The 24173-nt window shown below is 47.1% G+C and overlaps 3 protein-coding genes across 22 annotated transcripts in view; 2 read left to right on the top strand and 1 right to left on the bottom strand.

Annotated features, from left to right (window-relative positions):
* Positions 1-5952, top strand: part of MBTD1 (mbt domain containing 1) — a 40416-nt gene extending 34464 nt beyond the window's left edge. For all 9 annotated transcript variants that reach the window (XM_064467382.1, XM_064467383.1, XM_064467380.1 and 6 more), the window contains one exon: positions 1972-5952. In XM_064467382.1, coding sequence (XP_064323452.1) covers positions 1972-2090 — 119 coding nt within the window. In that variant the 3' untranslated portion in view covers positions 2091-5952. The remainder of the gene's footprint in view (positions 1-1971) is intronic.
* A 592-nt stretch (positions 5953-6544) lies between these two features.
* Positions 6545-20205, bottom strand: NME1 (NME/NM23 nucleoside diphosphate kinase 1). Of its 10 annotated transcripts, XM_064467397.1 has the most exons (7): positions 14823-14955; positions 14197-14298; positions 13346-13458; positions 8686-8818; positions 8009-8110; positions 7199-7311; positions 6545-6791 (listed from the first exon to the last, which is right to left on the bottom strand). In XM_064467397.1, the coding sequence occupies exons 1-7, from the start codon at positions 14949-14951 to the stop codon at positions 6674-6676; spliced, it is 810 nt and encodes a 269-aa protein (XP_064323467.1). In that variant the 5' UTR covers positions 14952-14955; the 3' UTR covers positions 6545-6673. The 10 variants fall into 10 exon arrangements, with proteins under 10 accessions (XP_064323467.1, XP_064323466.1, XP_064323462.1 ...); XM_064467392.1 differs by lacking the exons at positions 6545-6791; positions 7199-7311; positions 8009-8110; positions 8686-8818 and adding exons at positions 11780-13008; positions 18125-18193; positions 20118-20202; XM_064467394.1 differs by lacking the exons at positions 6545-6791; positions 7199-7311; positions 8009-8110; positions 8686-8818 and adding exons at positions 11780-13008; positions 18125-18193; positions 19118-19967.
* Positions 20206-20297: 92 nt separating this feature from the next.
* SPAG9 (sperm associated antigen 9) overlaps positions 20298-24173 on the top strand; it is a 67553-nt gene continuing 63677 nt past the window's right edge. For all 3 annotated transcript variants that reach the window (XM_064467375.1, XM_064467374.1, XM_064467373.1), the window contains exon 1: positions 20298-20742. In XM_064467375.1, the coding sequence (XP_064323445.1) occupies positions 20437-20742 (306 nt within the window). In that variant the 5' untranslated portion in view covers positions 20298-20436. The remainder of the gene's footprint in view (positions 20743-24173) is intronic.

Below are 24173 nucleotides of genomic sequence, written 5' to 3'. Positions count from 1 at the left end.
TTGTGTAGCGTGGTTTTGTTCTCCAGCAAAGTTACGGTGCTTCTTGACCGTGTGTGGGTACTCTGCATCTTTGAGTCATGTGAAATGATCTTTTAAGCAATGAAATGCAACTGTTGGGCACCTTCACTTTTTTTAAGAGCCTGTAGCCAGCCCGTCGGAGGAGGAGACGGTTCTGAGACTCGCCCTACTTCCACACATATTCTGGACCATATTGCTCCATTCTGTACTCATGTTTTGGGGGTTGAATGGCATTGCATCAGACACAGCCTTTCTTTGTCTCCAGGTAAATCACTGGGACTATTTAAAACGGGGGGTACCTTGTGCATCTGCGTCCCTTTTACTTCCAAGATGATGGGTCGGATGACTTCCATTAGCTTTTATTCTTCTTCCGTGTAACTTTAGCTGTGTAGCTGTAGCTAAGCTTTTCATACGGAGGATTATAGCTAAAAGCTGTATAATAGGGACAAACGAAGCAAAGTATCATTAAATATCTAAATGTAAGGATTTTGGTTCAAAGCAGCCAGAGGCAAGTCAAATTATGGAGACTGTTTCTACTCTTGTACCTGCAGCGGCATTCTACAAATACTGGGGGTAGAGGACAAAACGAACGTGCCTGGTGGGTTTCAGATTGGGTCCCTGACCTCTCTGTAGCCTTTGCTTGAGGTATTAGCAGCACATCCAACGAACCAGTTACGTGTCTTATCACTTAGACAGCAATTCTTTTGTCCTCCACAGATCAAGACTCTTGATCAGCGTTGGGTATAATGCAGGAAAAAGTATTTAGGGTGGAAAAAAAAAAGCAAGGGACTGTGGGCTGTGTAGGTGGGAGGAGGCATCTATTAAGGAAAGAAATGAGGAGAGCTTGCATTCTGCAGCAACTTTTTGACATTTTTAAATATCTTAATTTCAAATTTTATTTTTATTTAGCACAAGAGTTTGTTTCCACATGGAAGATGACATAGAAAAAGAATAATCAAGTGGCTTGTAAGTTATGGCAGGGCTACGTAAGTTATTGCAGGGCTATTAGGAGCAACAGGTTATGGGTGGGGTTTTTTCCTCTCACTGCATATTTCTGCATTTCAAGATACATTGATAATGCCCATAAACTTTGCATTCAGCAGCTATAAGCTTTAATACTCTTCTCATTCATTTGGTCATAGAGAACCATTTCTTTTTGTACAATCAACCCTTTAACGTGGGTACTGCACCTTTAATGAAAGTCTTGGCATGTTTTCTTTTCAGTGTCCTTTTCATTGTGCTCATATTTTGGTAATTATCACTATTCATTAATGAAATTGGAAAAGTAATTGTGACATTATTGCTGTTCATAACATCTTTTTTTATGTCTTAGATCTCATTTCTGTTTTCTTTTTACAAAAGAAAGAAGAGAAGATTGAAACTACAAAAAAAAAAAGTTTCGTTCAAGCAAAACATCATCTTCTGGGATCTTAAAATTTTTATGATGTATTGAGAAATCTTTGTCCATGCTTTTTCCTGTCTCGCATAGACCGTTTACTGTAAACGGGGCGAAGTAGCATGATTCGTCGATTGTAAATGGCCACCAGTTAATCTAATTTTTACTTGTGTAAAGCCTAAATAGGAAGTAAACAAAAGAGTAAGCAGTAAAACGAACGTTGTTCTGACCAACAGTCATTACTCCTGTTAACGTGTTCAGTTACGTTCTTAAACCTGCGGTTTAAAATTCTTGTGAAAACCCCGCAGAGAATACAGTGTTGTAAGTGATTCCTTCAGATATGTTAATATTGGAGCATAACTGAAGGTTCAATTTATGGTCAGAAAGCATCTGCTTTCTGTGGGATGCTGAGTGTTGAAAAGGCATCACTAAAATGTAGAATATAAGAAAATGGGAAATAGGGGGTCTGTTCCCAATTTAAATACTATTAAGTACATTGAAGGAGAAGTTGTACTTTGCATTTTATAGGTCTTTAATTATCATCTTTTTATTTTTAGTTACTTCGCTGCAGCTGAAGGAGGAGTTGCTAGATGGAGAAGAGTATAGCTTCCTGCAAGGAGCATCTGATCAGGAAAGCAACGGATCTGCCAGTTACTACATCAAACAGGAACCATGAGGCAGCTCAGAGGAGTGAGGGGCAGAGTATTGGTGATAGGAAAAGAGCCTTTCTCCAAGACTGACTGATTTTGTTCCCACTTCGATGGTACAGTTCAGGTGACTGTACCTGGGGCACTTTGCTAACTGTAGATGAGTTAGACTCAGTTCAGAATTTTTTGGAAGGGCGGGGAAACTATTTTAGTGAAAAAGATTTTTCAATTTATTAAAAACAAAAATGGACACTTTTGTGTTGTATTTGAAGCTTTTGAAAGAATTTTGTAATATTTTCAAGTTCAGATTTATTGTGCATTGTTAACAAGAACTGAAATTCTAATTTTTTGGTAAGATTAAAGTTTAATTAGCATGATTGTGGGAAGCGGTTGGAGGAAGATATAGTTGCAAATACAAATGAACTGTCATAACAAATGAACCTTTTTGGTACAAGTTGGGAGACTTCTAGACTCTTGCGAACTGCACTGGTCACGCCTCTGCTTTTTTATTGCGAAAATAAGGTATTGAAGCCCTAATTTAGAGGCATAAATTGTACGTGGAAGGTAGTCCTGTAAAGCTCTACTCAGTGAGTAGCCCCAGTTGCAATGGAGCCATCACCTGAGGAAGATGTTAGCTTTGCAAGATGTTTTTATTTAGTTTAAAATGTTTTTTTTTATATATATATATGAGGTGTTTTTTTTTAAAAAAAAAAGTTCCTTAGGGTCTGATTCTGTGCCCATTAATACTAGTAGCCTTGTCTCCCTTGACTGCAGTGGGCATTGGATTGGGGCTATAAAGCTCTTGTCTGTACATGAGTGTCTGTAGCCTTGGAATGCTTCAGCAAATGTTTACAGAGCCCTATGCCAAACTGGAACGTCAGAAAACTCCCTCATTTGGAAGATTACTTTTAGTTATAAAATTAGACTAAAAAGAAACTTAGACGGGCAGTAACTCAGGCCTCCCCTGGTGGTGGGAAGGAACTTCTGAGTATTCTGATTTATTTTTATTCCATCCAGAAAGACCTAGATGTTTCCTTACCATCTTATTTATTTGTGAACATTTAAAACCAATGTTCCACGTGGTTTCGGGTGAGCTAAAAGGAGCCATACATTGTGGGTTAAAAAACCGAGTTTAGTTCTGCACAGCCTGCAATATTCTTTTCTTGCTGCACTAGTGTAACATGGAAGTTGAGACTTGAGCACAGTATAGAAATCACATACTGTCTAGTATATAATTCATAAACTGGATTTGCTTATTGCCTGGAACCCTTGTGTCTCACTTTGAGAATCCCCCACCTGCTTAACTGTCCAGATTTTTTAAAGGCAAAAGTCATGTAAAAGGGTGCAAATGACTACCAGTAAAACACAAAGTATCTCAGCATGAGCTCTTAATGATATGGATTTTATCTTTCCATATTTCTAAACCTTGTACGTTTTTGTGAATTATCTCATTCGTGGAATTGATTAGCAAAATGGTTGATCAGCCCTGCAGAGCTGTGACTGGACAAACGTGCATCAAGAGCTTTAGCTTTTACCAGTAAGGTTCATTAACTAAACTCTCAGGAATTAACTGCATATGTTCTATAAGTGCTTCTGGGTCTTAGCAGGTCCCCTTCAGAGCAGTACAATGATCATCTGACTCTTGACCATAAATTAGGGCTTAATAAAAAACTAATCAAAATGATGAACATCTGTGTTCCTACAGCCTAAGAAATGCTTTAAGGATACCAACCCACAGAGCCCCAGGAGACCGTTTTTGTATATTGTTGTTTGAGCTTAAAAAAAAAAAAAGTGCATAGAAAGTTGAAAACCAGCAATTTGATTATTTTCTAAAATATTGCTCTAACTTTGGGTACATAGTATTGGTAATATGCACAGGTTTACCTCATTCTATGCAAGAGGGGTTAATTATGTAAAGTTTTGTATTTACTACTGGAAGTTAAAAAATGTCCTGTACAGTGTAGGAATGTCTGGAATTCTTTTCTCCCTTACTGGTAAAATTTCTTAAATGACCCCTTTTTAACAACAGCTTCTTATATTGACAGAATCGGGGTATCAGATTAAAAGTATCTGTACCTTCAGGTGGTAAAGACATTTTAGCTCTCTAAAATAGCCATGAAAAGGGCTTTGTCAGACTTGGTAGACTTCAAATACGTTGGCTCAGATTCTGACCCACCCGTGACGTTTCTTTTGAACAGCCTGGATTGGAGAGGTAGGAGTAGAGACTGTTGTAATGACACTTCGAGCCTTGATATTTTTTTTCCATGTTCTCAATTTAATCTGCTGTACAATCCAGCTCTGCAAGTATTGATTTGGTTTGGTAAGTATATAACTCTTGATTTTATTTTTTTTACTTTTTTTTTAAATGCAGCAACTTGCAGATTGTCCCAGTGAGCTGGAACGAGGTTGGCACAGTCTTGCTTTCCTTTCTCATCAATAGCTTCTGACTTGAGTAAAAAATCTGTTGCATTAATTTGTGTTTCATAATGTGAAAGCTTGGGCTAGTCACAAGCAAGGTGTATCGCCAAGTCACTAAACCTTGGCCGCCTGCGTATTGCCCAGGCTCATACCTGATTTCTGAGTTACTCCTCAAATGCACGAGGGAAAAACGAGCGCTTAAGTGTTGGATGCGCTTCCCGTGTTGGAGAAATGTAAGAGTTGGATTTGAAGCCTGTCAGTCTTTAATGTTTTTTTAAAATAGGCATTTTCTTCATTAAACACTAAAGCGTGAGTCGACGTGCGTTCTCTGTATACACGTGACTTCAGCAGGAGTTGCATCTTGGGATTTAGGGCTGAAATTTCTCTTCCGAATTTAAAGTATACCTAATGATGTGGTCGCCAAGTACAGTGAAACCTGCCCGAAGCCAACCGCCGAAAGAGCTGTCGGGGCCACTCGCGCAGGGAGAGGCTTAAGGAAAGGCTGAGCAAAACTCCACCGGCGAAGGCTCTCATGCAGAGAGTGGGTTCCCCGTTGGCGCTGGAAGCCGTAGCGTAGGCTTCACTGTATTTGTACCAAGGCTCGCGGTATTCGTGTCCTCGTTTTACTCTAGGCCGTGTTACTTGGCTAGAAGAGCAGCGAAGTGTTGGGACATCTGAAATCTTCAGTGGGGTCAAACTAATTTCAGTATTTGGCGTAGCAGGTTTTTATAACTGCGGGGTAGCGCAGGTTATGTACCGTACGTTGCAGCTGCCCTTCTATTGCTCAAAACCTTTCTGCTGATCTTTTTTTTTTTACGTTATTTTAAATACAACTCTTTAACCTTTTCCTTGCTGCATCTGAGGAAAGCTAAAGCAGTTATCAATTCCTTGTTCTACGGATACTAACACGGGTTTCAGTGTTTGTTTGTTTTTTTTATTGTTGTTTTATGTGATGTGAATACCCTCTCCTGTCAATATTTGTACGATGGTGCTAATATATTTGGTAACAATCCTTTATTGGGAAGGGATTTTTAAAAAACTGTGATTTAAACTGAGTTTTTCTTCCTTTTAATTTTCATATTTAAAACAAGAAGCCACAGCCATTTATACAAAAAAAAGGCATCAACTTTGGCCCCGGGAGAACATTGGGGCGGGAATCAAGATTAAACAAATAGGGTTTTTACATCATTTCTGTATGTATTTGATATATAGATCAATATCTGTACAAATTTAATCTTTTATTTTCTTGGTAATTTGTGTGGTCAGAGAGAGTATTTAAAGCTTTCTCATGCAATGTACCCAAGTGGAAAAAAAAAAAAATGCTTTTGGAGAAATTAATGTTCCTTTCATTTTTACAAGACTGCAGATTTTCAGCATGGATGTGAAAAGCATTAAAATTATAACTTTGTGTACAAGATGAAAATAATTCACTAAATTTGCCTTTTTTACACAAAATAAAAATGATAAAAAGTCTTTTTCTGAATAGTGATTGTTTTGTTTAATAGGTGCTCCTTGGCACGTACATGAACGCTTTCCAGCTTGTTTCTCTGCGAAGGGACTGTGGGCAAAAAAACGACCCCGTTTGTAAAACCAGGGATGTTTTGCGTAACTGGGTGCGTTGGTCTGAGCGCAAATAGAGCACGGGCAGCTCGGGGCACAAGGAGAGGTTTTTAATATGAGATGGAGGGTGGTGTTAGATGAGCCTTTACTAGAGAGCACTTGGTCTCGTATTTCACAGCTGGTATTTTTAGTTGCGTAGGGAGGGAAATGCTGTCACGGGGTAGGATCACGTTTTTCTTGTAGTTCAGTCCTGCTGCGTTGGACGCAGCATCCCTTCAGCCCTCGCACTGTGGCTCGGCTTTGCAACCGTCCTGCACCTCAGTAGCCCTCAGAGCGACTCTGCAACGAACAAAAGTCGCTGAATTGTTACTCTGGTACGCCTGTACCTGGGAGCCTGCGTTAACTGTTCCCTCTACAAGATGATGATGTTGAAAGACCGAGCAGAGCGAGCGCTGTGACTATCTGAGCGCAGTAGTCTGTTCTAGAGTGACGGCACTACAACGTGTTAGTTCATATCCATTTATTTGACACTGCTGAGAACGACTAAGATAACCGTGGTGATAATTGCTCCCCGGGTCAATAGCTGGAATGAGATGACGTGTTAAGAAGGCACACCTCATTGTGGAAACACATTTCACTCATAGATCCAATCATGCGCACAAGACTTGAAGTCGATGAGCTCTGTGGGTTTGAACCACAGGTTGATCTCCTTCTGTGCGCTTTCCACGGAGTCGCTGCCGTGAATGATGTTTCTGCAGAAGGAGAAAATGCATTGTTTGTGTCAAAACACGCTTTCAGCAGCTTGGTCATTCTCCATATGCAAAAATGTGGATGAAGCATCTAGAGCTGCAGGATGACTACATCAGGGACGGTACTCAAGCACCCCCACTACAGGAGCTAATCAAGCCTCGCAGGGTGACGAGGGCTACCTCACTACAGCGGCCACGGCCTGATCTTACATGGAGCTCTGCCGAGGAGCTGTAGTTCAAAAAAAGTCAGTTTTGTACCAAGCCATTTTCTTAAGTAGCCGCTATGGGTTGTGACCTGTAAACACAGTACCATCAGACTAGGACAGCGACCAACAATTTTGGCTTCCTACAACAGAAGATAACAAACATTGAGTTCTTAAATCTCGACTGATAACAAACTGAGCACAAACCTTCCTACTTGAATGCAGAAGTCACCACGGATGGTACCAGGCTTAGAGTCAGCAGGGTTTGTTTCCCCTAACATTACTCTCCCGGTTTTAACCACGTTGAGGCCTTCCCATACCTTAAGAAAAAAAAACAAAAAACCAAAGATTAATCTTTGCTAGCAACACTTTGCAAAGAAACAAGGGCTTCACCACTAAAAAAGTTTATCTCGCCTAGACTCTCTCCTAGGCCTGTAACACCGACTAGGGAAAAACCATATAAACTGGAAGTGATTATAAAAAGGACTATCAGCATTGTCACCTCAGCAAGGGAGTTACTTGGCCAAGCCTCAGATCTAATGGATGTACTTCAAAACCTTTCTGTAGTGATGGGATAGGGAGAGCCTGATGCATTGCAGGTGCTCCTAGTTGGGTGCATGGTCAAACCAGGAGATGCTGCTGGGGCAGCGTATTGTTTTGGGGAAGGGCAGAAAAGAATGACACAGAAGACGGGTTTCTGTGGGAGAGCCCTGACCCTTTTTTTGCCCAAAACAAAAGATTCTTCGGTGCAGAAGACTGGCTTTCCATAATTTTGCTTTACCCATGCTAAGCATTTTAATGGGCGTTTTATATATGCACGCTTTCCTTCTTGTTAATAAACAGTAACTTCTTACTTGCTTGTCTTCCTTTTAATTTTCGTTTTCATTTGCCCCTATTGGAATTGGGTAGTTCGCAAAAGTGTTTCTGTAACAGTATATCTGAGTATTTTAAAATAATTTAGAATGCAAGACAGACATATTCAAGAAAGTAGTTTTTAAGTAAAATCAAGCCACTCACCATGGCCACAACAGGTCCAGAGTTCATGTATTTCACCAAACCCGGGTAGAATGGTCGGTCTTTGAGGTCAATGTAATGTTGTTTGAGAAGGTCTTCAGAGGCCTTTAGAAGAACAGATGTAACATTAATTATCGCTTTCAAGATACCATACCACAAAAGGTGTTACTGCTGTAAGACTAGAGCATTAGTGACTGGATTCACCGGTTGTCAGCGTTATAAAGGGCTGCTGCAACGCCATCACGGGTTTTGGTGAAAGATGCTAATGTAACATCACGGGAGTGCGTGACGCGGCACGCCGTCCCTCTCTGGCAGTCAGCGTTGTGAGCCGTCGGTTATGTCTTTGCATTACAGTAATCCTCCGCAATAAGCTGAGCACAAGGTGTCTGGACGATGCTACCCGGTACGACCCTTCAGCCAAGGTCAGGCCAGCTCTCCTAATTAGGCTGCATGAAGCCACCTGAGCAAACTCTGCTTCCTTAGGAAGGGACAGAGATCAAAGGTTTGCGGTCGACAGAAAGCTTGGCCTGGCGCGAGATGCGGGACTTACAGCCATCGCGCAAATGCGGCATCGGGTTCCCGGTACACATACGTCTATTTAAGACGATACGTATATTTAAGGAGCTCTCGTGAGGGAGGGGAGGGAAAGCGCTGAGGGCCGAGCCGGCGCAGAGACTTACGTGCACGAACTTCATGGCCACCAGCCGGAAGCCCTTCTGCTCGAACCGCTTGATGATCTCTCCCACCAGCCCCCGCTGGACGCCGTCGGGTTTGATGGCGATGAAGGTGCGCTCGCAGTTGGCAGCCATGGCGCTGCGGGGCGGAGGGAGGCGCGGGGCTGAGGCCGGCCTCCGCCGCCGCCTCAAGGTCGGGGGCAGCCGCCGCCCGGCCCGCCATGGCCCGGCCCCCACGTGGCAGCGGCTGGGGCTGCGCCCCGCTCCCGCCCCGGCCCCTCCGGCCCCGCTCCCGCTCCCGCCCCGGCCCCGGCCCCTCCGGCCCCGGCCCCGCTCCCGCCCCGACTCCTGCGGCCCCGGCCCCGCCGCGCTCAGCCCCGGGGCCCCGCGCCCGCCCCTTCCCTCCGCCGCCCTCTCCGATCGCCGAGGCCAGGCCCGGCCGCTCCTGCCGCCGCGGCGCCCGATCCGCCGTGAGGCGCCCGCCGTTGCCGCAGAGCGGCCCCGCACATCCTCGGCCTCCCCTCACGACGCGTGGCGGGACGGGGGGCCCCGACCCTCGCCTCGCCTCACCTCGCCGGAGCTCCCGCAGCCGCCCGCGCCGCTGCCGCCGAAGGAAGAGGAGGAGGAGGAGGCGAGCGGCCGCCGGATCCCCCGCCCTGCGGAGAGGAGGAGCCGCCCGGCTTGCGGCGCTTGGAGGCGGGCCTGCCGGGGCTGGGGGCTCGCTTGGGCGCCCGCCCGCCTACACCCGCCAGCCCGGCGGGACCGTGGGGCTGGGGCTGGCGGCGGCCGCTCCGCTCCGCTCCCCCAGCGCCCGGCCCGGCTGCTGCCGAGCCCCCGCCGCGCCTGGCAGCCGGCCCGGCCGCGGGCAGCTGTTGGCCGGGCGGCGCCGAACCTGCCCCCTTCACCTCCCCGGGGACCGCCTTAGAATCACAGAATCATTAAGGTTGGAAAAGACCTGTAGGATCCTCAAGTCCAGCCATCACCCCAACACCCCCCGGCCTCCTAAACCATGTCCGCAAGTGTCACGTCTGCACGGTTTTTGAATGCCCCCAGGGACGGTGACTGCCCCACCTCTCTGGGCAGCCTGTGCCAGGGCCTGACCGCTCTTGTGGTGAAGCCATTTTCCCTCATCTCCAACCTAAACCTCCCCTGACGCAGCCTGAGGCCGTTCCCTCTCATCCTGTCACTGGTGCCTTGGGAGCAGAGACCGACCCCCCCCTCACTCCAGCCCCTCTCAGGCAGCTGCAGAGAGCGAGAAGGGCTCCCCTCAGCCCCCTCTTCTCCAGGCTAAACCCCCCCAGCCCCCTCAGCCGCCCCCCAGCACACTTGTGCTCCAGACCCTGCCCCAGCCCCGCTGCCCTTCTCTGGACACGCTCCAGCCCCTCAAGGCCCTTCTTGTCCCGAGGGGCCCAAACCTGAGCCCAGCATTCGAGGTGGGGCCTCCCCAGGGCCGAGCACAGGGGCCCCATCCCTGCCCGGCTCCTGCTGGCCACACCAGTGCTGACACAAGCCCGGGGGCTGGTGGCCTCCTTGGCCACCCGGGCACTGCTGGCTCATGCCCAGCCGGCTGTCAGCCAGCACCCCCAGGGCCTTCTCCGCCGGGCACTTCCCAGCCCCTCTGCCCCAGGCCTGCAGCGTTGCCTGGGGTTGGCGTGACCCAAGGGCAGGACCCGGCCCTTGGCCTCGTTAAACCTCACACAGCTGGCCTCGGCCCATGGATCCAGCCTGTGCAGGTCCCTCTGCAGAGCCTTCCTACCTTTGAACTGGTCAACACTCCCGCCCAACTTGGTGTCATCTGCAAACTCACTGAGGGTGCGCTCGACCCCTCATCCAGATCACTGATAAAGATATTAAACAAGACTGGCCCCAACACTGAGCCCTGGGGAACCCCGCTCGTGACCGGCTGCCAACTGGACTTAGCCCCATTCGCCACAACTCTCTGGGCTCGGCCACCCAGCCAGTTTTTTACCCAGTGAGTAAACTCCAGCCTTGGAGGGTTATTACCTTCCAGCTGCAGCAACAGGGGCAACAGCGTTTTCCACAGTGAAAGGATTAAGGATGTTTAGCTATAGTAAATTCTTTTTTTACTGAGAGGTACTCGCTTTGCCATTTGCAGCCTGCTAACAGTTGCTACTGCCAACCTAGTTTAAGCCAAGCAGCACACCTTACGGCTGCTTGAAATAAAAGGGATGTAGGATCTGTAAGCCAGGGAGTTTTCGGTGATATGCCTTTCGTTGGGACAGGGGAAGATGAAGCTGCAAAGTTTCAAAGTGCAGGTGCAAAACTCCACAGTCCCTGGTTCCGCATTAGGAGACTTCAGCAGCGTTGTTACTTCTTATCATGTTTATTTCTTGGTACTTTATTAATTTACAAAACATGTTTTCTCTTCCTGAGCTAGTTATAACCATATACCATCACTGCAGTTCTAATACTAAAGAAATACCCTTTGCAGTACCTAGGCATTCTCTTACTGACGGGCCACTTCCAAGTCTTGACACTGGACGTGCTTGCTCAGGCATCTCAGATGCGCAGGAGCGCTGCATGTCTCCCGAGCGCGGGCCGACCTCCACCTCCTCTCGGTCTAAACGCATTAGAAATATTAATCGGTAGCTTTCTGACAATGCCCCCATCTCCAGAAACCCCAAATCTCTCTATTTTGTAGTAAGGAAATCAAGAAAAATAAACCTCAAGTAATCCTTCAAGCAAAAATGGAACAGGAGACTACTCATCCTGTACCCAGGTTTGTCACATGTTCCCCTTTCTTTTACAACCCTCAGCTTAATTACTTATTTTCTATAGCACTGAGTATTTTCAGGAGAGAAGCTAACAACATCACCTACGGCTTGGTGGTTAGGGACTCTGTTCCCTCTCCTTACACTCATTAGCTCTTTGAGCAAGCTCTTAGCTCTAAGACAACCATGAAAATTTCCTTTTATTTCATTTAAGAAACAGCAAATGTTTTATTTCCTACCATCTCTTTTTAGGAGTTGGATACCTTCATAAAGTATCAGAAGCATTGAGCTCAACATTCATTGCACAGTTTAGTACTTGAAACAAGAACTCGCTGTAGGAAAAGACTCTAGGAGTTTGAACAACTAACTTAGTGAAACTCTTACTTTTAATGAATACACTGTTGCAGGTAAATAAATACATAATATTGACCCCAACACATTTCTCGTTCCTCGCCCAGTAGAGCCAGGGAATATTTGTTGTTGAAATTTCTGCGAGAGGCTGATAGTTTTCTCTAATAGAAGCAGACACCTCTCCTGAAATACATTGTTATTATGTCTGTGTTTCTTTACGTGACTAAATGCATTTAAAATACCAACGCTACAGTCCCTTCTGACACACCTTCTCCGCGAACAGCTGGCTTTGTACTTCCAACTGTTCAGGAAAGGACGCAGATAAGAACATAGCAAATTATCAGCTGTTTGGTCAGTAAAGCAAACATCACTCCGGGTTGCTCTGTGCGACTCAGAAGACTGCTACAGTGACGTGGCTGAAGGTACATTGCCCTCCCACATCCTCACGTTAATCTTCTTTTCACATAAAATGGCATTTCAGAAAGCCTGGCCTATTAATCCTGCCTTAAAATGCAAAATAAATCCCATGTGGGGAAAAAAAAAGCAAGTTGAAATGGTGTCAATCTAGAGGAACGTGCTCGTTTTCATCAAAGCCGTGCCCTGTGCACAGGCACGGCGTGTTCTGGAGAGGGAAACAAATAAGCTTTTTCCTACAGCCGCTTCGTGTGCGGGGATTTGTTTGACATAAATTTCAACCCTCAACATTTGGGCATGCTATGAGTGTGTTTGCATACTGCCAGTTGTCCCCTATAATTTTAACAGCCTCTGTCCCTGAGCCATTTGCATATTTATTTACCAAATACATTTTAACCTATTTTTTTTCTATTTATCAAAATACCCTCTTTGACTACAGCATGTTTCAGGAAAATATACGCATTATACGCTCTGTGTTTTAATATCATGTCTCTCACAGCCGAAAGCAGCTTTTTAAAAGGAGAATTCCGTCTATACCTTGACAGCTTTTTAACCAAAGCAGCAGCAAACACTGACTATACTTAATATTCATAACAGAGGAATCTCACAGATTTCTGAGACGGGTTTTCCCCCAGTTTCTACGCAGGGCTCTGAAACAGCTAGAGGCTAGCAGCTCTCTACAGACAGTAAGGATATCAGAAGGTACAGGCTCAGTTAGTCATAGATCCACTCATGAGCACAGCTTCTGTAATCAACCAATTCTTCAGGAGTGAACCATAAACCGATCTCTGTCTCGGCACTTTCTACAGAGTCACTTCCATGAATGATGTTCCTAGGAAAAGAAATGGAGATGTAAAAGTGATATAAATCACAAACTCAAGGCAAAGCAAGCTTCATTTTTTGAAGTGGTCTCCATTACGGAGAGAAGTTGTAAGTAACCGCAGAGTCGCAACAGGCCCGCAGTATGCGGTCCTGGCTTTGCTCATCGTTTCTGTCGATGGGGAGGACCATGCTCGACCTCTGTCTTTAGGTCGTAACATCGCACAGGCACAGGGAACGGCGGCTCCGGGCATAAGAGAGACAAGGGCGGAGCGCAGTGCCCACAGATACCGTGACGCACCGCTGGGCATTTAGGGTCTTTAGGTTACATCAGTAGTTTCAAAATATACCTTCCAACTTGAATGCAGAAGTCACCACGAATAGTGCCAGGCTTTGAATCGAATGGATTAGTTTCCCCCAGCATCACCCTTCCAGTCTTAATCACGTTAAGACCTTCCCACACCTTAAAAAAAAAATCCATTGAGATTATTACATTTTAGCTGTAGATGAAGTAGCAAGAGTTAATCATACCTTCTACAATTACACAATGCTTTCCAACATGGCACAAATCACAATCCAAATATTCCTAATAGCGAGACCTATTTTATCTCCAATTTTTCTGTCAGACTCTTGAAGCATCTGTTGAAGTCCTCTCCTTCTGCACAATACCTCTCCTCACCAAGGGTGGGAGGAGAACAATTTTACACCTCAGTATGATAAACGGCCTTACAAAGCTGTCTGCTCCCTGAAGATCTAGGCCTCCAGCTCAACTGTTTTACAAATATGCTATCAAAGAAGAAAAAAGATAAAATCCTGGCTAATGAAGTCAGACTGGAAAAGATTTTCAAAGTTACTATAGCTCAGCACTATAGTAAAAATATTGCGCCACCATTTTTCAACTTGCTTAATACATGGCATTTCACAGCGGGTTTTTGTGCAGGTTTACTCTTTCTCAAGGTGCCAGCTTTGGTTCCCCCTTACCCCCGGCCTCTTCATCAACATACTGACTCAAAGGAGAGAAAGATGATGAAAAAAGATTAAAGAAAAAGGAGTTAACAGCACATCTTCCTAATTACAGTATTTGAATCTAGGTTTTAAAGTCCTTTTAAAAGTAAACTAGAAGTCAATAGGTAACACCATCTTATTGCCCGTAAGACAAACGGTATATTTTCGTAGCTGCCTTTCATTGTTCAGAACTCACCATAGCCACAACGGGCCCAGAGTGCATATACTGCACCAGACCATCATAGAACGGCCGGTCTTTTAGGTCGATGTAGTGTTCTCTCAGAAGGTCTTCAGAGGCCTGCGTTAAAAACCAACGAAGCAAACAAAAAAAGCTTACTGTAAGAACTTGAGAGCACACTGAAGTGACACCGATTAACCACAGAGCACCAGTAATCCCAGAACTTGCACGCACTTGAAGATTCAGCATTGCTAGCATCTTCCTAGAAGTACTTTTGGCCGATGTCGGTTTGAACTGGTTGCTTTAACCACAGCCAAACCTAGAAAAGTATCTTTTGCCAATAGAGACAGCTTACGTGGCCTGATATTTGTTGAAGATATTTCTTAGGTATAGTATGCACCTAAAAGAATATTCTCTTCAGACTAAGCACATCAGGTTACTAAAATTAGCACGCTTAGCATGTCTAAAGCATTTAGCCAGAGCTGGGAATTGGAACTTTTCCAAAATATCCAAAATCTTCAATGACTTCTCAAAATTTCAGGTTTAATTGTTCTGAGGACTATATTTATCATCATAGCAAGCGGCTCTATTTTAAGGCCGCAGTTTATACAAAAAAGTAGACATACAAGTTAAGAAAAGCTTACGTGGATCAGTTTCATGGCCACCAGTTTGAATCCCTTCTGCTCGAACCGCTTGATGATCTCTCCCACCAGCCCCCGCTGGACCCCGTCGGGCTTGATGGCGATGAAGGTGCGCTCGGAGATGGAAGCCATCGTCCTAAGGAGGAAGGGAACAAAAGTCATTATTCCAGGACCGGCGGGCAAGCGCAGTCACAGCCCTGTATCGCGTGTAATACCAGCTGTTATTGTAATTGCATCGGCCACATCTGAGGGTCGTTAACCCGTGAGCTGCACCGGTTTGATCAGCCAGCCGCCGTACGCGGGCGCTCCCAAGCCCGAGGGACACACGGACACCGCGCCACGTACAGGAACAGGCAGCGGGCAAGTATGAAAACCCGGCCAGCGCCAAGCGGGATGGAAGGCGAGGGCGGTCACAGCTGCACCTCGGAGCGCGGCGTGGGAGGCCCCCGCGCGCCTTTTGGGCCGAGCTGCCGGAGCCTGCCCGTGTGCGCGCGCACGGGGTACGCGCGCACGGGCGAGCGGGGCTGCAGGGGACGCGCCACCGGCCGCCCCGGGGGCGAGCCCTGCCCGCCGCGAGGCGAGGCGTGCCCTGCCCGGTGCGCCGCCGCCCCGTCTCACCTGCTGCCGGCCCCGTCTCACCGGCCCGGCCTGGCTCTGGCTCTGGCTCTGGCTCTGGCTCTGGCTCTGGCGGTCGGTGGCAGCGGCCGCCGCCCGCCGCGGCTTAGCCCTGAGCCGCCCCCGCGGGCCGCCGCACCGGGCGGCCTGTTGCCATGGCGACGGCGCGGCCTCCCGCCTGCAGGGGGCGCCGGCACGGCACGCGGGCCTGGCCGTTCCGGCCCGCTCCGGCCCCAGGCACCCCCTGCCCCAGGGACCCCCACCGCCCCAGGGACCCCTTTCCCCCCGGCCCCAGGGACCGTCCCTAGCCCCAGGCACCCCCAGGGCCCACTCCACTCCAGGGACCCCCCACTCCAGTGGTCCCCGCCCCAGGGATCCACTGGGACCCCCGCCCCAGCCCGGGGGTCAATCATACTGTTTATCACCAGTCAACCACACTGTTCTGTTTTCTTTAAGCTTGTTCTTTAAAGAAAGCAATTTTTTTTTGCCAGTTATACTATTTTAGATCTCCGAGTCAAAACGCCCTTCAACAATTTACCGTCAAACTGTTTCGCCTCGAGCATTTCATTCCCTATGAGAGATCTGAGGATAAAACATCTGGACAGCCAAGTTCACGCGTTCCCAGCACACCCTGCTGAGAGGACATCTGCCTCTGTCCTGTTTTTGCTTCTCAAACTGGATGAACTTCCCGGGCTCTACTCCCTGGCTCTTCTTGAAAGCAAAATAGCGTGATTTTTCACTTCCCCTTGGGCAGGACTTAGCTGCCGAAGCTTAAAAGTTCAGCATGAATTTCCTCACTTCCTTTTCTCCGCCACAGCCCATCACGCATCCACGTCCTGATTTGAGTTCTGGTGGGAGAATCTAGATCTGACATAAGCACCTATTCATCCAACCCATTTACGAGTATTCAGGGGTGTTTGTGTCTAGGTGTGATCATACTATGGTGGTCATGTTTTTCCAAGCTCTCTGATTTAAGGAAAGGTGTTTTAAAAAACCCACAGCGCTGTATATTCTAGCAAGTCCCCCCTGGAGTTATTCTGCACTTTGAATTTCTGAGCGTTCTTCTGATAATATCAATCCACTACGTTCTGTTGTTTCAATACCCATTTATTTAAGATGTTTCATGCTACTATCACAAACTCTAATGCTGTAATCCTCACCAAGGCAAAATAATATTTAAAAATAGAAAAAAGGTCTCTAGAAACAGGATGTTTAGAAAAATATTAACTTAAAAGCAGCTCTAGGACATCTATTTAGAGCTTTGTTAAAACTGTGTCATTTAACGATTAAAGCTTAGGACTTGCCATAAGGTGGGCAAGCACTACTTGCGGCTTTGCGATAGGTCTCTGCCAAGTCTTTTAACCTCATTAAATAAGGGTCATCTTTGTCACTTTTGAGATAAATCCATGATTAGCAGAGCATGTTGTGCATGATACAATACCTGAAACACCACAGAAACATGCTTCCTTGTTATTTGTAACGTATAAAGGAGCAGCTCTTTTGCTGGTTGAAAATTCTACCAAAATTGCTAAGTTACATTGACAATTACATGTTTACCTAAAATGCAAAGAAGCAGACAGTCTAGACAAATAATTTCCTAAAAATGGACTCATCATAGGAAAAGAAAGTAAAGACCTTCCAAGTCTTCAGTGAGTGAGCTAAGCGTAATTACTGAGCTCAAGCCGTTTACATGTTACTTAAAACCAGTGTTTAAGTAGGAGTTATAGTACTAAAAAATAGTTTAAGAGATTTTTAAAACAGGCCTGCGGCAAAAGGCTGACTGTGAATGTCTCCAAAATTAATGAGAACTTAAACACAGCTCCTAGCTTTGCCGTTTAGGCCCCAGCTTTACGATGCTCTCAGCTAACAGCCTAGATCTGTGCCATGCACCACTCTCAGCGGGACCCACTTTTTGTGCTGTGCACCTCTTCCTCCTTGTAACCAGACTCGTAAGTCTGACAGGTTGTGTTGCTCGTGGCTATACTACTCTTCATTTAGCTAAGTATTGCTGTCATTCATCTGGTTTTAGCTTGATTTCTGTTAGGCTTTAAGATATAAAGCACCACAGAATTAAGCTTTTGCAACAATTTCCTCCTCTGGGTAACCCCCCAGTTAAGCTCTTCTCACCCCACACTGATTCAAGGGCTAATTTTCTTCCCTGGTAAATTGCAAATCAATTTACTTTCCAATAAACTGCTATTTCTAGGGATAGGGAATATAATTTTTCATATTATCCAGATAACTAATTTCTTTTTCAGGCAGCTCTTTCCCCGAGCACGTGAATTGCCTTTTACTCTCGTAGTTACCTCAGGCAGCCACCGCTTCCGAGCTACAAAGACACCACCATCGGGTTTCTCTGTGCCATTCCATATGCTTGATTAGTTTACTAAAATGACAGGCCATCAAAGTCCCTTAATCTCCTGGGAATCAAGTGGGATATAATTCCATAACTTGTTCTATTTTTTAATCCACCCTGAGTTTCTGACCTCACACTGACTGCGAGGTGCACATCATTAAACGGGATCACACTGGCAAGACTTGGCAATAAGATACACTTTTACACCACCTGAAACTTGGCTCCCAGATAATTTTTGTAATGTTTTTATTTTTAAATACTTCATTTATCCATGTTAGAAACGCGCCCCCAGGTGACTAGAAGTAAAACTCGAGCACAAATGGCTCTCTTCTACCTGTACTCGTCAGTCTGACCGCAATTGTAGTGGCAACAGCCTGCCTGCTCAGTGATGGACTCGCTCCAGCTGCGAAAGAAAACCATGTCTATCAATTTTGCTAATAGAAACAGCAGAAAAATAGTATCTCCTCAGAGACCATTTCCCTTAAAGGCTGTCAGCAGACACCTTGACCCATTTTTGCCATCCACCAGAGCGCACATCCTCTGAGCTAAAGTATTTGTGCAATTTGCCAAGTGTGGTGGCAACGGCTGTAAAACTCTACACAGAGAAAAGGATCACTACTACAATTCCAGGCAACTGGTATTTTTATCCTCACAATAATCTGCAGTTGTTTAGAGCCAGCCTCGCATTATGTGGTTTTATGCATGAATAACACGGTGAGGTCTAGGTTAAAAGTCCACTGTGATTAGCCACGGCCTGCCAGCCTCCTCCTGAGAGCAGAATGGGGTTACCTCTCAGCTTCGGCTCTTTGTGCATTTCCTGCAAGATTTATTCAGGCTCCGTAAAAAACCCACGAGTCAATAACCCCCACCCCAAAGGCCCTCAGTGTCTTCCACAATACGGCCCGCTGAGGCAGGTGGGAAACCGTGCATGACCCAAAGGGAGAGAGAAAGTCCAAAAGGCAGCTTCCCTCAACGCTCCGGCATCAAGTGAAGGCTGTGACCCATGGCAGAGAGCCCGCAAACGCAGAGAAGTTGCATCTTCTCAGGGGACAACAGCTAAAGAGAAATATGAAAAAAATAATATTTTGATAGGGATAATTTCCTAGAATTTAAAGGAAAATTTCACTTGAGGGGATGTGAGTAGGGGATATGCCTTTTCTGAGATTTTTTAACTAAAAAGATATAATTTTTGGTCATAATCAAAAGGCAAACAGCTTTTCTTTCCTTTTGCCGCATTTAGAAATAAATGTGTATTTTAACTGCCTATGTCCTGGCCTGCACTATGTTAAATATTAGCTTAGGAGGATAATGTCTAAACAGAACTTACACAAAAATCCAACGTATGGGGCTGAAGTCTTTTCTTCTTCTTTGTCACCCCTGCACAGACCCGCTAGCTCAGTACATAAAAAACCCAAGGCAGTGTACGCACAGTTACTGCCTTAAATCAGTCCAGAAGAGGGAAAAAGACCCGGTGCAAGCCTCTACTGCTCTCCAGTGGAAATCAATGCAATCGCCACAGTTAAGTTTCACCACTGCTCAAGCTCTTGCATTTTTTAAAATACACGTTTCTTTGTTCCTGTCCTGCCAGCGGGATCCTCAGCTCCCTTGTACAGGAACTAGTGTTACTTAATGAAAATAACGATTTCCCCAAATGTGATTTCTCTGATAAAAATGAGGAGTGTGAAGCAACTCTGAAACTTATATCACGGTAGATGTTTTCAGATTTACAGTACGTGTCTAGAATAGCTCACATTATTCCCATGACGTAACACGTAACCTGGAATGGAAGTCAGTGTTCCAAATCCTAGGAAAACCGACCTCTTTTAGCAAGCGCAAGGTGCTTTGTCAGTTGTGTTACTGCTAATAAAACAGGATTTCTGCTATTATCGGGGGACCTCATTAAGAAACAAAAGGGCTTGTCGCTGTCAGAGATGAGCTGCCACAGCCACCCAAGGAGCTTCTGAGTCCCAAAATCTGTTTTTTTGGCTCCGTCAGTCATCCCTAAGTGAATCACTTGGTCTATTCCTGCCTCCGCGGGTGCGATAAATAAGCAATCAGGCTTTCAGGGGAGCTGTGGGAGAGCATCGCCTCACGGCGCCTACTCGAGGGGATGAACGCCGGGGCTGGCGGGCCGCCTCCCCGCTGCCCGGGGCCCCCGGCTCCGCCGGGCCCCCCAGCTCCCCCCCAGCACCGCAGCCCGCCCGGCCCCACGACAGGCCTCCCCTGAGGGCGAGCGGCCCGCCAGAGGGCCCGGTGACCCTCCGCCCCCAGCGCCGGGCTCCCGGCTTACTGCCCCAGTGATCCCCCGGCCCTCCACAGCCGCCCACCTCGCTCCCGCCCTGCCACTCCCGGCTGCTCCTCGGGAGCGAAGGACTGACAGCGAGCGACCCGCCGCTACGGCCGCCGCCACCTTCCCGCCCCGGCCCCGCCCCCGCGACCACGCCCCTCCCGCCTGAGGCGATGGCGGCCCCGCCCCGTCGCGGCGGGTGAGGTCACTGCCGTGCGCCAGGGCCGCTCCGCCCCGCCCCGGGCTGCAGGCGAGGCCCCGCCGCAGAGGGAGGAGGAGGAAGAGGAGGCGCCGCCGGGAGCGCCCCGAGCCGCTGCCGCCCCGCCGGGCCCCGGGAGGGAAGGTGCTCGCCGGCAGCCATGGAGCTGGCGGACGGCGTGGTGTACCAGGAGGACCCCGGTGGCCCCGGCCCCGCCATGATGTCGGAGCGGGTGTCGGGGCTGGCGGGCTCCATCTACCGCGAGTTCGAGCGGCTGATCGGGCGCTACGACGAGGAGGTGGTGGCCGAGCTGATGCCGCTGGTGGTGGCCGTCCTGGAGAACCTGGACTCGGTGTGCGCTCACAGCCAGGAGACCAGCGTGGAGCTGGAGCTGCTGCGGGACGACAACGAGCAGCTCCTCACGCAGTACGAGCGGGAGAAGGCGCTGCGCAAGCAGGCCGAGGAGGTGAGGGCGGGCGCCGGGCCCGGGGGCTGAGGCGGCGGCGGGGCCGGTGGAGGGCGGGGGCCCGTTCCCGAGGCGGGCGGCGGCTCCGGCCTTCCTCCGCGGGGGCGGGGGGGCTTCCTGCCCTCAACGGCGGCGGCCGGGCCGCCTCCCTCGGGGCGCCGAGGGCGGGGTGTTGCGGCACCGGGGCCCGGCCGTGGGTCCCGCCGGCTCCCACCGAGGGAGGCCACAGGAGGTCGGGAGGGGTCGGGTCCTGCCTGGGGGCCCGGAGCCACCGGGCGGCGAGTTCAGGTCGCGGCGTGTTCCCGGAGGGAGGGAGGGAAGGCCGGGAGCGCTCCGTCCCTGCTTGCCCCGCTCGCTCGGCCTCCGCCGCCTCGGAGTGCCCTGTGGTGTGTGGCGGCAGCTGGCGGCGGGGCTCCGGTCGGTGGCCGCTCCTCCCCCTCTTGCGGGACTCCTAAATAACCCCCCTGAAGCGCCGCTGTCCCAGTCACCAGGTCCAGAGGAGAAGGGCAGCGCTGCCGTGCCCGGCGAACACGGAACCGTGCCCTGACCGCGCCGCTCCGTCGCTTTCCCGCCGGGTCCCGCCCGGGGCAGGAGGCGGATAGGCCCGTTCAGATCAGTTCTGTTGGCTGTTTATAAAAAATAGCAAGGAGGCATCACAGAAAGAAAAAAAAAAAACCCGTGCTGCCTAGACTGTGGTTCTTCAGAGTTGGTACCTAAAAGCTGCAGTCAGCAACAGGTGGTGCGGACTGTTCAGTAGCATAAACTCTGACTTACTACAAAAATGGAAATAAAAACGTCTGAGAATCGCTTCAGAATAAATAAGCCCGTGGAGCGTGCGAGATTATAAAGCAATACAATAGGAAGCGGCTGCGCAGGATAACTTCCTCCAGCTCATTGTCTTGCCAAACTCCTGTAGGAAATTGGATTGACAGTATTATCTGTAGTGGAACAAGCCATCTTAGAAGTCTATTTCCAGATTTCATGTCCTGTGCTTATCTCTGTCGTTGTGCTTACTTTCTGAATTTTCAAGAGATCGGAAAAGTAATGAGACCGAGGGTGAAAACAATATTGACAATGAAAACTTAATTTGGAAAACGGTAGCCCTGTTAGCAGTATTTGTATACGTTATGGTTATAATAGAGTGAAAAACATTGTCTGCAGATTGTTCCAGGGCTTCAGTAGTTTGCTACAAAGTCATGTGTGAACGGCATCCCCCAAACTCTTGGACCAATGGACCATTCGTCCTCCTTGTCAAAGATGTAGCTGTTTTATGATGCTTTATGGACTTCAGTCTGGGGACTCCTGCCATAAAGACTTAATCACTAGTTCTGATACGAGCTGCACGTGAAAGGCTTTTTAAAAAAACATAATTTATTTTTATTAAAAGAGTAAGAGGGAAGGGACTGATAAATGTTTTCTGAACAAATTAATAAGAAAATCATTCAGGCTTGAAACACAAGCAGTGTTTGCCAGGTAGAAAAAAGCAGGCCTTGGGCAGCAGAACAAAAACCATAACAATATGACGAAATAGAGTACAGTGTTAACTGTGCTACTGCGCTCTCCAGGAGCTGTACATACCTGTGGTGGTGATGTACTTCATTGCGATCTCCATTTCTTTGCGTCATGATAAATTAACTTGAGGGACAAGGATTATGCAGTCTAAAAACTAGTACCCAGGCTGCAAGACAGCTTACTGATGCTTTCCAAAATGCAATTAGATCAAAGACCATATTTTCAATTGTGAGAGCAAAGGTCACCTTTTTGGCACGTGCTGAGGTCAGTGGCGTTGTATGTATGTGAAAATGTCTGTCCAGATAAAGCGTGGTGTGCTCGTGAGGGGAATGTGTTCTTTTCAGACTTGGTTGTTCCAACTGTTTTTTTGGAACATTGAGATGATCCGATGGGTGCAGCGTGGTTGAAACGAAAACAGGGCATGTGTTTTTCTTGGGTAACAAGTTACTGGCTTAGTGCGTTTCTTTGGTTGTGGAGGTTGCTTCTGTAATCTGATAGCAAAATGGCGAATTTTGAGCTACTGAGTTTAATATTCTGTGTCATCTGTTCTGGCTGTCCTGAAGAATTAGCATATCTTCTTTTACTTTCTGCTTGCTCTTGTAGGAATTCTTAATTGCAGTAGTATCTTGATGAATATTAATGGTTTACTATTTGAATAGGAATGTCTACACCACTGTCCTAATTTGCCTCCTTTATTTCCTTTCCTTAAGAAGCGTTACTAAAGAAACATCTTGAAAGTTGTTGCCTGTGGACTTGATAAAGTGACTTTTTTTAAAAAAAAAATTATTTCAGAAGTTCTGGGCCTACTTCTCAGTCCTCTGGGTAACAGCCATGATCTCCTTAATTGCTGCGAAGTCACTTGTCTGACTCTTAACGTGGTATGTTTTGTGATATAGCTGAAGAAATAGAGGAACCAGCTATTCTGCTGTTCGTACAGTTCTGCATAACTTATCTTCCCACTTAGTGAATGTTAGGCAGCATGCCCTGCCACAAAGAAGTGGGAGAGGAAGAAGGATTTGGGGTTCTGCTATTTTATAAGCTAATAGGTTTTACTTCTGTAGAAGTATAATGCTCCATACCTGGGCGGTTTTGTGTGGACCTGGAAACGGTAAAAATCTACTCCTTTAACCACGCCAAGCTGTCTAATGTATCTGTTAGCTTTTCTGCTGTTGGGGGGATTAAGTGTCTTGAAATCTGATGTTCAATACATGGTTGCGACTTTTGCCACCATGAAAAAGGGCTTACCACCATGAAAATTAGTTTAAGTAATAGCATGAACTTGATGGCTGCCTTTTCTTAATGTTCCCAAAGTTAACTTTCTTCCTGAGGATTGTATGTTAAGTAAACGCTCTGCAGTAAGAGTTTAAGTATTTTTAATTTATACCAGAGCAAAACTGAGATACATTATACAGAAAGCTTGCTAAAATAGTATAAAAGTTACTAGGCTGTTTTCAGTTACATATTTTTTTTCTCTACCCCTAGTCCAGCAGAGCGGGCTTTGTAGGTAATTTTCTCTACCTACTCCAGGAATAACGTGCCATCGGCTGAAAAGCTGGCATCATCGCAATAAAAGTTACTGAAGTACCTGTCTTAGGCTAATAAAGACTGCCAAGTAGGTGGAACCCTGACACCAGATATGCTTAGTATTGCACGTGGATCGTGTAACAGGAAAACAAGTTAAAATATAAGGAAACAAGATGACATAAATGTAGGAAAAAACGTTTCACTTGTGCTGTATTACGAAGTGATTAAACGGTTGTGTGTGTGAGAGGGCTCCAACTGTGTGTGCTGTGCCGTTCCCTTGTGTAGTCCGAGTTCATGTTTATTGCAATAATTATGGCTGTAAACTTTAAGTAGATTTAAAATTGGTTACATAAAGACTTCTGAATCTTATTTGTGAAGTATTTTTCGTACTTTTT

This window comes from Phalacrocorax carbo, chromosome 16 (genome assembly GCF_963921805.1).
Source record: "Phalacrocorax carbo chromosome 16, bPhaCar2.1, whole genome shotgun sequence".
NCBI classification, from domain to species: domain Eukaryota; kingdom Metazoa; phylum Chordata; class Aves; order Suliformes; family Phalacrocoracidae; genus Phalacrocorax; species Phalacrocorax carbo.
Note: the sequence above shows the minus strand (reverse complement) of the source record. Positions and strands in the feature narration are given on the sequence as shown.

Bases quoted from the DNA above. Each gene is read 5' to 3' on its own strand.
- NME1 (XM_064467397.1), bottom strand. From the start codon at position 14,951: ATGGCTTCCATCTCCGAGCGCACCTTCATCGCCATCAAGCCCGACGGG. The intron at 13,459-14,196 runs GTGAGTTCTGAA...TTTTTTTTTAAG, and splicing joins CTGGGCCCGTTGTGGCTATG to GTGTGGGAAGGTCTTAACGT. The intron at 8,111-8,685 runs GTAAGTCTCTGC...GTTCTTCTAAAG, and splicing joins TGGCCATGAAGTTCGTGCAC to GCCTCTGAAGACCTTCTCAA.